Source organism: Lytechinus variegatus, chromosome 3, assembly GCF_018143015.1.
Source record: "Lytechinus variegatus isolate NC3 chromosome 3, Lvar_3.0, whole genome shotgun sequence".
Classification (NCBI taxonomy): domain Eukaryota; kingdom Metazoa; phylum Echinodermata; class Echinoidea; order Temnopleuroida; family Toxopneustidae; genus Lytechinus; species Lytechinus variegatus.
Window position 1 is genome coordinate 52,133,128 of NC_054742.1, and position 13,641 is coordinate 52,146,768.

A 13,641-nucleotide genomic window follows, 5' to 3' on the forward strand; every position below is an offset into this window, starting at 1 on the left:
TTTTTTGTATGTGCGTGGGTGTGTTGATAGGATGTGCGTGTATGGGTGTATAATGTCGTACTTTTTTTCATTGTATGAAGAAACTTAATGTAAAATTGAATAGTGGTACAACGATGATATGTTTTTTTGTATGAATCTTTCAACATAGGTTTCCATGTAGCCTTCCCTTTTTTGGCTGCTATGCTTCAAGCATATATTTGCTTATATGGTTTGCCTCTGCATTTTTCCCATAAGTTTTTTTTCCTATAATGTATTTATGTCTTTCTCCAGTCAATATAGGATTGTCATTTAGCTATATGTACTTTATGCCATATTATGATTACGTCTCGCGCATTGTTAATTTTTGTATTTTCCAATAAATGCTGAAAATCCTGCAAAGAAATATATTAATCATATGCATTAATAGGTGACATAGAGGGTAGGGGTAGAATTGATTTTTTTGTATATATATATATATATATTTAAAGGTATTTCATTCCATCATTATTTGCTTCACCCTTTGGGTGTAAATATTTTCGTATTTTGTTATATGAAAAGAAGATTTGTCAATTTTGCTTGTATTTACCTTGAGTTTACTTGAATGAAAACCTTAATGAAAAAATGTTAAAATCGGGAGGAAAAGTGTACACACAAACACACACAGGAACCCGTAATTCAGTGTTATTTGTTGACGTCAACATAATGAATTTGTTTCATGAGATGTACATCAATAATAAGAAGTGCTTCATATGAGACCCATCTCAATGTCCATAATGCACGCATGACTGAGTTAGAACAAAGGAAAGTGGTGCTTGTAAATTTCCATTTGCACCAGCAAATTATATAGTTTTTCTAGCTCTTTCTATCTTTAAAGAAAAAAAATATTACTCAAATATCCTTCTTTTCAACTTTCATATGATGAGACCTTGTGCGTGAAATGAAAAGTTGAATGAAAACATTCTTGAATGCTAACTTACATTAAGTTAAGTTTTTGAAATGTCATCACTTGGGAAGTATATAGACCTAGAAAATGAAACTTGGACATAAGAGTGATTAAGTATCAATGAACATCTTGCAAGAGTTTTAATTCACATGACCAAGGTCAAAGGTCATTTAAGGTCAATGAACTTTGGTTTATTTTGGGGCATTTGTTGAATTGTCATCATAACTTTGAAAGTTTATGGATATATTTCATGGAATTTGGACATAGGAGTAATCAAGTATCATTGATCACGAGATCAAAGTCAAATGTCATCAAGGGTCAATGGACATATTATTTCATTATTAGATGAATGATTTTTTTTTGTAAATAATTAAATAGACATTTTAAGAGTCAGATCGATCGAACTGCTGCTGATTGGATTTTGTAATGCAGGCGAGACTGCCAGAGACGCTAGCTCCACTTACTTTCGTTTTAACTCGTAAAACTAATTGAGGTACAAAAAAATCATGATCTGTTTAAACATACATTTTGACTGATAGTCATTAGACACAAACAACAAGTTTGACGAAGTTTACGAAGTTTGAAAAAAAAAACTTATTCTATTTTTTTTTCTTCGCACAATGGCTGAACTTACTTTCTGTTTTGTCTGTGCGAGGGAAAATGTCTGATCAAGCACTTTAAATACTTGGAACGATTATACATGTATAATTATTTTATCAAACTCTCTTGATTATCTTTATTTTTGTTTCAATTGCAGGAATTGGTATTTCATCTTGCATCATTGCCTGGTGGTGCAATATATACTACATTGTTATCCTCGCATGGGCGCTGTATTATCTTGTCAGTTCTTTCACCAGTGAATTACCATGGGTACACTGCGGCAATAGTTGGAATACGAAGTTCTGCGTAGAATATGAAGTAAGTATCAGTGATCGTGTATCAGTATCAACTGTACATGTAGGTTGTTAATGACACCACGGTGATTTGGAACAAACAAGAAACCTTGTTTTCCATTTGGTGCAGATAATCAGCTTGTCTCGCCCTATTTTGATTTGACAATTTTTGCCCCTCTCATTCTTAAAAAAAATAGCCCAACTGATTATGCGTCCCGAATCCAATATTTTACTTAACAACATCAATATTTTCTGAAAGAAATGAGGAGACCAGACCACAAATAAAAAATTGCATATTTTATAGAGTAGCTAGAGCCATATTTTTGTAGAGTTAACACCAGGTGACGTGGTAATTAAGCACTACAATCACGTGCGTTCTTCCGTGTACCAAGTAAACTATGCAATTAACACTTATTTTTGTGTCTGTTCTGTAGTTTTCCCCCGCTGTGTTTTAATAAATATTGTATTATGTATTATGAGAGCCAGATTGTAGAGCGCCAACTTAACTCCAGCACCAACCAACCAACCAGCAATTGAAAAAGGGAAGTGTGATAAGAAGGGAGGGACGTATGGCCATTGGGGTGGTGCGTATGCTATTTTCCAGAGGTAACGCCCCCTTGAATTGTGGTACTGTATGTACATGTAGTATCTGTGACAACACCTTTAGAAGTGAAACTTATTTTAGCTTGTAAAATTTTTCGGGCCAAAAAAGTAACCTTCATTTAGTAGTGAAACCATTTTTCTTTTGATTGTCAAATCAGCACACCCGGTTGAAATAATCGTTTAATTCAAATAGATACAAACATGAGTGACATCATTGTTATATTTGTAATTGTCTCACCTGCATAGCAGTGTGAGACTTGTCTATAGGTGCCGCTTTTCCGACGGCGGCGTCATGTTGGGGGAATTAACATCAAAATCTTAACCTATAAAGTTGTTTTTGAAATGTCATCATAACTTAGAAAATATTTGGACCTAGTTCATGAAACTTGGACATACTAGTAATTCAAATAAAACAAATAAATAAAACATTTATTTTCTTCCATGTCATTACATTTTTCGTAAACATAAATTCATACATAAATCAATTTGTTATAAAAAATATGAATATGTACATATTGGGTTTAAGGAAGAAGGCGTATACGCTAAAAGCTGAGGCTTGTGGCGGGATACGCCTGTAGACATAAATACAATACAATCAAGTATCACTGAACATCCTATGCAAGTTTCAGGTCACATGATTAAGGTCAAAGGTCATTTAGGGTCGATGAACTTTGGCCAAATTGGGGGTATTTGTTCAATTAGCATCATTACTTTGAAAATATATTGGTCTAGTTCATTAAACTTGGACATAAGAATAATCACGTATCACTGTACATCCTGTGCGAGTTTCAGGTCACATGATCAAGGTCAAAGGTCATGTAAGGTCAATGAACTTTGGCCATGTTGGGTTTTTTGTTTAATTACCATCATATCTCTGTAAGTGTATTGGTCTAGTTCATAAAAGTGGACATAAGAGTAACCAAGTATCACTGAACATCTTGTGCGAGTTATAGTGGTTTTCAAAGGCAACACTGCTGCTATATTGAATAGCGTGATACAGGTGAGACGGCGAGAGGCATTCCACTTTTTGTCTCACCTGCATAGCAGAGTGAGACTATAGGCGCCGCTTTTCCGACGGCGGCGGCGTCAACATCAAATCTTAACCCGAGGTAAAGGTTTTGAAATGACATAACTTAAAAATTATATGGACCTAGTTCATGAAACTTGGCCATAAGCTTAACCAAGTATTACTGAACATCCTATTAGAGTTTCATGTCACATGATCAAGGTCAAAGGTCATTTAGGGTCAATGAACTTAGACCATGTTGGAGGAATCAGCATCGAAATCTTAACCTGAGGTTAAGTTTTTGAAATGTCATCATAACTTAGAAAATATATGGACCTAGTTCATGAAACATGAACATAATAGTAATCAAGCATCACTGAACATTTTGTGCAAGTTTCAGCTCTCATGATTAAGGTCAAAGGTCATTTAGGGTCAATGAACTTTGGCCGAATTGGGGGTATCTGTTGAATTACAATCATAACTTTGACAGTTTATTGGTCTAGTTCGTTAAAATTGGACATTAGAGTAATCAAGTATCACTGAACATCCTGTTCGCATTTCAGGTCACATGACCAAGGTCAAAGGTCAATGAACTTTGGCCGAATTGGGTGTATCTGTTGAATTACCATAACTTTGAAAGTTTATGGATCTGATTCATGAATCTTGGACATAAGAGTAATCAAGTATCACTGAACATCCTGTGCGAGTTTCAAGTCACATGATCAAGGTCAAAGGTCATGTAAGGTCAATGAACTTTGGCCATGTTGGGTTTTTTTGTTGAATAACCATCATATCTCTGTAAGTTTATTGGTCTAGTTCATAAAAAGTGGACATAAAAGTAACCATGTATCACTGAACATCTTGTGCGAGTTAGAGTAGTTTTCAAAGTCAGCTCTGATGCTATATTGAACTGCGTGATGCAGGTGAGACGGCCAGAGGCATTCCACTTGTTTTCATTTATGTCTCGTTTGCATAGCAGAGCGAGACTAGGCGCCGCCTTTCTGTCGGCGACGGGGGTGGCGTCGTCGTCAAGAACATTGAAATCTTAACCAAAGTCGGTTTTGAAATGTCATCATAACTTGGAAAATATGGACCTAGTTCATAAAAGTTGAACATGAGGGTAATCAAGTATTATTGCATATCTTGTCTGATTTTCAGGTCACAGGACCAAGGTCAAAGGTCATTTAGGGTCAATGAATTAAGACCATGTTGGGGGAATCAATATTGAATTCCTACTACCAAGGTTAAGTTTTTGAAATGTCATAACTTAGAAAGTATATGGACCTAGTTAATGAAACTTGGTCATAATGGTAATCAAGTATTACTGGACATCCTGTCTGAGTTTCAGGCCACATGACCAAGGTCAGAGGTCACTTAGAGTCCACGAACTTTGGCCATGTTGGGGTATTTGTGCAATTGTCATCATAACTTTGAAAATTTATGGATCTTATTCATGATACTTGGATTTAAGAGCATTCAAGTATTCCTGAAAATCATGTGCAATTTTCAGGTCCTATGACCAAGGTCAAAGGTCATTTAGGGTCAACACACTTTGGTAAAGTGGGGTATTTGTAGAATTGTTATCCTAACTTTAAAAGGCCATTTCTGGTCAAAGGACATAGAATTTTATCATATGATTGTTTTCTTTTGTGAATGATTATTTTATTGCTGTTTTCAAGTCAGCACTGCTGCTATATCAAATCGCGCTTTGCAGGCGAGACTGCCAGAGGCGTTACACTTGTTCCTCAATATAAGTGCGAAACGAGTCGTTTCGATTAAACCATCATCGGGAACTGAAGTATCACAGTTTGAGAGCAGAACTAATTATCAAATTAAATAGATAAAAGGGTAGGAAATTTACCTTACATAATCTATACATAATTGATTCATCGAAATTTTGGGCACAACGTATGCAACAATTTAGAATTAAAAGGAACGTTTATAAAAGGGTGGAAGAGGTCACTCAGAAGGAGAAAGGATGGCATTATATAAAGGGCGGATGAGGTATTTTACAAAAAAGAAAAGTATTCTTACCAGCTCTAGGACAGTTTTCAAATGATTTAATAATAATAACATATTTTACCCAGGGTAGCCACTTCAGTTCAGAAAACTGTTCTCCCAACAGGCCTTGTTTAACATGACACCGGCTTAAGCACGGCTACCTTGATCGGACGATCAAATGTTATTCTAATGTCACTTTGCTTTTATTATTCACTCATGTATAAATTTGTTTTTGTTGTTTTTATATTATTGTACTATGTTCTACGGACTTGCTGAAAAACAGCCTGACGGCTGATAGCAGGTTTTTTACCGTATGTAAATAAATAAAACAAACAAACAAAGACGATCAAGCATTTGAGGAATTTCTTCCTACCGGGTACCCGTTCACCTCACCAGGGTCGAAAGCAGCACAGTGTCGGTAAATTTCTTGCTGTATGAAAACACGCCCCTCAGATTGAAAGACGAGTGTCATAACCATGAGACCAGGATGCATTTTTTCCTTTCATAATACTAACAAATATTAAGAAACCTTAAGATTGCTAAATTTGCATATCCTTGTTTTTTTTCAGTCTAATTTTACCTGTGTAAACGAGACTGTGTTCTCGAATGACAGCCTGGTTGTACTTGAAGAGATGGTGGTCGGTACAAATTTTACATGTGCTGAGAAGACATCACCAGTCCAGGAATTCTGGGAGTAAGTAAAATTTCGCATTTTGCAGTATATGTAGCGTTATAAATATAGTAGCGTTATAAATAGTAGAAGTGAGAGTAGTAGTAGTAGGAAGAGGAGGAGGAGTAGTAGAAGAATAAGCAGTAGTAGTAAGAGTAGTAAAAGGAGTAGAAGAAGAGTAATCGGTAGTTGTAGTATAAGTAGTAGTAGTAGTAGTAATACATGTAGCAGCAGCAGTGTAGTGGAAGTAGTAGTAGAAGTAGAAGGAGTAAAAGAATAAGCAGTAGTTGTTGTTGTAGAAGTAGTAGTAGTTGTTGTAGTATAAGAAGAATAAGTATCCCAGTTATTGTTATTATCATTATTACTAATATTCTTTATTAATAATTACTAATATTCTTTATTCAATGTCCCTCGTTTTGAAGGAAGATTAGAATAGCGAACGTTGGTCTGTGACATAAAGATGGAATGCTCTCCTGTTCCCCATTCCCATTCAAGATGAAATGACGCATTTTGCATTGTTTGTGATAGGCATAAGGTACTTCATTTATCACCTGGTCTTGATGAGATGGGATCAGTGGTTTGGCATCTTGCTGTCTCTCTTCTAGTAGCTTGGATTCTCTGTTATTTCTGTATCTGGAAAGGAGTCAAGTGGACAGGAAAGGTGACAATCATAGCCCATATATTTGTTATTTCTTTAAAAAAAAATTGTCTTATATATTTGATTCCACATATTTTTTCACTCAATATTATTATTGCATAAAATAACTTATGTTCATGAAAAGGTAAAAAAATAGTTTCAACTTAATCATGGTAATTGTGAATAGAACATTTGATAACCCCGAACCCAAATCTTACTTCCATCGTCGATCTGCAGAAGTTCTGTCTGACTACATTGCATTTCTCACATAGTGATCATTGAGAATTCAATCAGAAAAGCTAATCTGAACATTTTGCAGGGAATAAAATAGGCTTTAATGAATAATTTCACATCGAATCAACAAGGCTATAAATGAATTCATAAAACGGATGTGGCGTTATGTTTTTCAAATTGATTTTAAAGCTGAAAGAAATATAGGTGCATAACAATTTTGTTCCATCCTTTCACGTTTTTTTAATACCAGTTTCGGTAGATGCAATGAAATATAACGTTCTGACTTACATGTATTTTTGGATGAATTTTCCCAAATTGGAAGTGGTAGATGATTTGTTGTGATTTTGTTCAATGAAAAAGAAATCAGTGGCTTAAAGTTGATTTAGTGATTACTTTCAATTTGGGTAAATTTATGCACATTGATGTAATTTCGATTGTATGCATTCGAAAATCGATCCCGTGTTTATTGTATTTTGAAAGGTTGTCTATTTTACTGCAACTTTCCCATACGTGATGCTTACTGCGTTGCTTATACGAGGTGTGACTTTACCCGGGGCTGCTGATGGTCTTTTGTTTTACGTCAAGCCCGATCTATCGCGCCTTACAGATGGCCAGGTATGAAAGAGACTTAAGTCACTTATATGATACCGCATTCCTGTGGTATATCGCAACAATTTATGACCACCCTTCACATGCAGACATAGGGCCCCCATACGCTGTTCTGACCAGATCAGATGTGAAACCTTAATCGCTCACTCCTTTTGAACGGATGAATGCTTCAGCATTTCTCCTTCAAAAACGTTATTCAAATTTGATTTTTGTAGGAATCTGCCGTGTGAATATTGCATCGATTATTTCTCAATATTTGGGATTTTCGTTTGTTTAAAAAATGAATCGACGGTGATTGAGTAAATTAGACGCAGTCTGGCTTTCAACCATTGAAAATCTTCCTTGCAAAGGCAAAGCTTTTTAAAAACTAATTATGAAATCTAAAATATATTACAATGGGAGTCTTATGATGTTTAACTAATGAGTCAGTATCTTCTTAAGTAATTTACGAAATTATATGTTGGCCATTTTTACTGACAAATAACTATCATTTATTGAATTCATTTACAATGAATTAACTGAGAGCGGTTTATCAGAGAAAGCGGTGACAGATCATTAAATAGAACCCATTATTTACTTTTCATGTATAATTGTTTTGAATTTAGGTGTGGATGGACAGTGGAACTCAGATTTTCTACTCGTACGCTGTTGGTTTAGGAGCTTGTGTATCGCTCGGTAGTTATAATAAGTATCATCACAACGTATACAGGTACAATTATATATTCACCATAAATTTACCATTGGTAAATTGCCAATTCGTCTACTGTCAACTCGCACATTCACCTCATGGTATACTTTCATTTAGTCTAATGCCATTCCGTCCATCAACATTTCATCTAACAACCATTTAGTCCAATATCCATTTGGTCCATTCATCACTTTGTCTAATCACCATTTTGTCTATGACCATTTCGTCTCACAACCAGTTGGTCTAATATCTATTTCATTTTCATTCATGTTGCACAATTGACTCTTAGTCCAATTAGACCAAATGGTAATGTATATTGACTAAATGGTTGTTGGACCAACTGATTATTAGACGAAATGGTGAGTGGACGAACTGATGGCAGACCAAAGATTAGTAGACGAGTTGCCAATTGGACGAATTGATTCAATCTAATATTGCGAATTGAATTTATAGTGTGGAACAAAATAAATATGCATATTAATAATATCTGAATATGAAAAATGGATTCTGGGCAAACGACATATTGTTATTTTTGGCCGATCAGCTGTCTCGTTTCACCTATTTTTGACAAATCCCTCTTGGCTGTACATTGTGATTTGACAGGCATTTTCAATAGATTTTTCAATGTTGTAGAATCCATCCCCGTTGCAATTGCTAGAATTCTCTAATGTTTGTTTTGAACTACTGAATTTTGTCTCACCTGCATAGCAGAGTGAGACTATAGGCGCCGCTTTTCCGACTGCGGCGGCGGCGTCAACATCAAATCTTAATCTACGGTTAAGTTTTTGAAATGACATCATAACTTAGAAAGTATATGGACCTAGTTCATGAAACTTGGCCATAAGGTTAATCAAGTATCACTGAACATCCTGCATGAGTTTCACGTCACATGACTAAGGTCAAAGGTCATTTAGGGTCAATGAACTTTGGCCGGATTGGGGGTTTCTGTTGAATTACCAACATAACTTTGAAAGTGTATGGATCTGATTCATGAAACTGGGACATAATAGTAATCAAGTATCACTGAACATCCTGTGCGCAGTTTAGGTCACATGACCAAGGTCAAAGGTCAGTGAACTTTGGCCCTTATGGGGGTATCTGTTGAATTACCATCATATCTTTGAAAGTTTATGGATCTGACTCACGAAACTTTGACATAAGAGTAATCAAGTATCACTGAATATCCTTTGCGAGTTTCAGGTAACATGATCAAGGTAAAAGGTCATGTCAGGTCAATGAACTTTGGCCATGTTGGGGGTATTTGTTGAATTACCATCATAACTTTGAAAGTATATTGGTCTAGTTCATTAAACTTGGACATAAGAGTAACCAAGTATCACTGAACATCTTGTGCGAGTTATAGTAGTTTTCAAAGTCAGCATTGCTGCTATATTGAACCGCGTGATGCAGGTGAGACCGCCAGAGGCATTCCACTTGTTTCACAAATCATCACAATGGAACTTGTTTTCAAGCAGAATTAATCTTTTTTGTTTTTCTCATTTTTCCCCTATTCATTTTCTTCACAGGGACAGTATGATTTTGGCTGTAGCAAACTCCTTCACGAGTTTATACGGCGGAATAGCAATCTTCTCAGTTCTTGGGTACATGTCTCATGAACAGGGTGTTCCTATTGACCAGGTGGCGTCTAAAGGTTATTAATCAACTGTTATTGTTATTTCATTGTAAATTAATAATTATGATATAATAATAGTTTTATAATTATCATTGTTTTATTATTTAATGATTTTATTTTTTTCTTATCATATTTAGAATATATTTCTTATGCAACTTTGTCCCTTTGTGTTCTTATTTTATATTTCATTGTATAAACTTAATACTGACATTTATGATATTTCGGTACACATTTATATACATACATACATACATGTGTATATATATATGTATATATATATATATATTTATTATAATAAATATGTTTATATTTATATATATATATTTATTATATATTATATATATACTTATAAAATGAATAACTATGACCAAAATGATTTCTACTAATACTGAGTAAACTGTTGGAATTCTTGATTGGACGACGTCGTTTGATTTATTTATTTATTTTTGGGCTATTTCGGACTGCGCAACTGATTACCATTACTTCGAATATAGAGTTAGGTAATTATGCAATATTTTGTCTGTGCAGAATTGCCCTTTCAAGTCTTCCCCCTCTCTCCCTCTTTTCTCTTTTTTCTCTGTCTCTCTCTTCCTTTCTCTGTCAACACAGGTCCTGGTCTAGCTTTTATAGCTTACCCCCGCGCTGTCGCATTGATGCCTCTTGCACCGTTATGGGCTATTCTGTTCTTTGTCATGATACTGATGGTGGGATTAGATAGTCAAGTAAGTATGACACTGTAAATGTCTTCTTTTTACACCTGGGAAAGGATGTGTGCAAGAGAGAGCGAGAGATTTTGGGGTGTTATGGAAGAAAAGAGAAAATCATCCGGATTTCTTTTTAGGTTTCTTACCTGAGAACAGGACCGTGATATGTTTTCATTTTTGTAAAATTATGTATATTAAATTATAGTAAATTAGAAAATAGTGAATTTGTTTAATGTATACAATTATGCTGAATGACTAAGTATTTTGCTGAATGTGTATTCCATAATGGTTATGATTACGATTATTGTTATAATTATGAAAATAATGTATGGGCGTGACTGATTGGGGTCGTTTCTTTCTGTGATACATGGGTATGAGAATGGTTATGATAATGATTTTGATTATGAATACAATTATGACTGCGATTATGAATGTTGTTGTTATGGCTATAGAGTACTAATATGCTCTATTATGTGTAAGTGTGGATGGGTGTGTGCGTTTGAGAGGGGTGGCATATGAAAGTGAAAAATATTTTTCTACATCTAAGGAAGATGTGAATGCACTGTACAACAGACACAAGTGTTTCCTACATTTTATTTCGTCCTATTATATTTTCAGTGGTGTAATACTGTAATTAGGTAAATTTTGATCAAAAATTGCATCCAGTAGGGTTTTAATTCTCCACCAACAGCATTCTGCAAATATATTCATTATGATTATATTGATTATTTTATTGATCATGATTATATTATCAAAATATTCAGTATTATTTCTGTGTATCTGCCACATAGTTGTCTGTTTTTTAAAGCATTCTTTTTCTCCTCCTAATATACTTTACTGCAAATAGTTATCTATTAATGATTGATCATAGGCTGATTATAATTAAGATTATGAAAACAATATTTTTTTACATTGACTATGATAGCGACTTCGGATACGGCTGTGATTTGGGATACTAGTATTTGGTATGATTGCAATAAAGAATATGATTGAAAATATTTTGATCATTGATATATCTTTGTGTATCTGTGACACAGTTTGTTTCTGTCGAAGGTTTTGTAACTGCGCTGGGAGATCTGTTCCCTACGTGGATGCGTCGTCGGTATCGTCGTGAACTCTTCGTGCTCGCTGTCTGCATCGTTTCCTATCTCATAGGATTACTCATGGTCATGGAGGTATGGAGATGTGAATGTCATTTATATGTAACTTGAATCGATATTTGGCAAGAAATTCATTCTTCCAAGTTTCCGACTAGATTTATTCTTTTAAAGAATAACCCCATCCGCCTTCCATACACCTGTACTATTGAGTAATTTAAAGCAAAGAAGTGATGTCATAAAAGGCATGGAACTATCTATAGTGCGGTTATCATCAGTATCTTAAAGCAGCACTTCTACCGGAAGAAGAACTTGTTATCTCAGCCATTTTATAGTTTATTGCATTTCAGTAACCGCCATATCTGTTCTACATTTTCATACATATCTTGATTCAATGTGGTTATCTTGCAATAAATAAATATGTACCATATCGGTAATGGTTGTAAGACACGCAAAACACATATTTGGAAGCTAATCCTGTTCATACGAAGGTCGTCTGATACTGACCTAGATCTATGTTGATACAGGGATTTGAAATGACCTCACGCATGACTTTCATGAGGAAGTAATGAGCCGTTAATCGGATGGTTCATCGCTGTCCATGCAGGTTGCCAATTACTGACAGAAGGCAGAAACAAATAAGCATGATTGAGACTCCTGGGCCCCGTTGGCGTTGCGGAAAGAATTGCGTTTAAACACAAGTCAAAAATACGCGCTGTTGATTGGTTGAAAATCAAGTTGGGCGTGATTTTTAGAGTTGCGTTTGATTGTAACTCTTTCTGCAACGGGCCCCTAGGGAGTGTTTCGCTATGCGTCTTCTCGCTGAATTTCACTGACAAATCAGATGCAAGAAAAGAGCAAGTGAATTCAAAAGTTGCCCATCGGGTGTATTGAGAGGCCAAAAATAGTATTTTGACTCCTTTGTATTCTCAAAACTTCTAGTTGAGCCACAAAGGTATTACTATAAGTATGCTGCATTCTCAAGAGATATCAGAGAGAGAGAGAAAATAACTCACAATAAGGTGTCTTTTAACACTTATTTAGTTTCGTTTCTGTGTGTGTCATCAACGGCATCAAGTAGTCCCCACTATTTTATAAAAGTTACCAATGTTTTTGCGTGAAAAAGGAATGAACTCATAAATGTAGTTTCACAGCTTTCACTAGTTTCACAGCTTTCACTACATCAAAATAGAATCTGCATTGGATAAATAATTGGTCTTAGTCTCGCCAAGTAATATTTTGGATTCGCCCGGCTTTCTATGAAACAGCATTTCACCTAGGGTTGCAAAGGGCTGGAAACTTTCGGGAAGTTTAGAAAATTTCCATGGAAAGTTACGGGAATTTTCAGCAGCCGGGAATTTGGGGAATTTTCAGACATTTTCATTTTTTTCACAAAAAGTGATCAATTCTGTTTTTTATATAAAATTATGAATTAATATCCTCAAATATCACAGGCCTACTTTTCATTTGTATTTATACTATTATTCATTCTTTAAATTACCCAGTGTATAAAGTATTCATCAAACTGTACATAAATACATTATAGTACATGTATATGTATCCAGTAACATGATGGAGCATTATGTACAAAATGAAGCTCTTCAATTCAACATGAAAAAAATATATACTTTTGCATTACACTTTTTTTTTCATTTATCTTTAAATGTCAATGTATTTTATGTGAGAACCTGCCATTATATAATAACATGTTAAGAGAACATTGCCCCCTACATGTAGTCTGCATGCACAGACCCTTATTGAAACTATGATCCACAAGTGGGACTTCATACAAGACTAGCACGAATACAACTTTCTGTTGAACAAAAGGACCTTCTGTACGCAAGTCATTGGCAGAAACCTTAGGCTGCATATTCAGACCACTTTCCTCTAGTTAAGGGTTTGCACTTAGTCTGCTGTGTAAAGCCTTCACTTTATAAAGGGCCT

General features: G+C 35.0%; 1 protein-coding gene across 1 annotated transcript in view; it reads left to right on the plus strand.

Moving 5' to 3' along the window:
* Positions 1-13,641, plus strand: part of LOC121411317 (sodium- and chloride-dependent GABA transporter 2-like) — a 51,080-nt gene that overhangs the window by 29,692 nt on the left and 7,747 nt on the right. The window contains exons 4-11 of the mRNA XM_041603979.1: positions 1,680-1,840; positions 5,995-6,119; positions 6,624-6,756; positions 7,447-7,581; positions 8,181-8,284; positions 9,790-9,914; positions 10,506-10,618; positions 11,638-11,775. Coding sequence (XP_041459913.1) covers positions 1,680-1,840; positions 5,995-6,119; positions 6,624-6,756; positions 7,447-7,581; positions 8,181-8,284; positions 9,790-9,914; positions 10,506-10,618; positions 11,638-11,775 — 1,034 coding nt within the window. The remainder of the gene's footprint in view (positions 1-1,679; positions 1,841-5,994; positions 6,120-6,623; positions 6,757-7,446; positions 7,582-8,180; positions 8,285-9,789; positions 9,915-10,505; positions 10,619-11,637; positions 11,776-13,641) is intronic.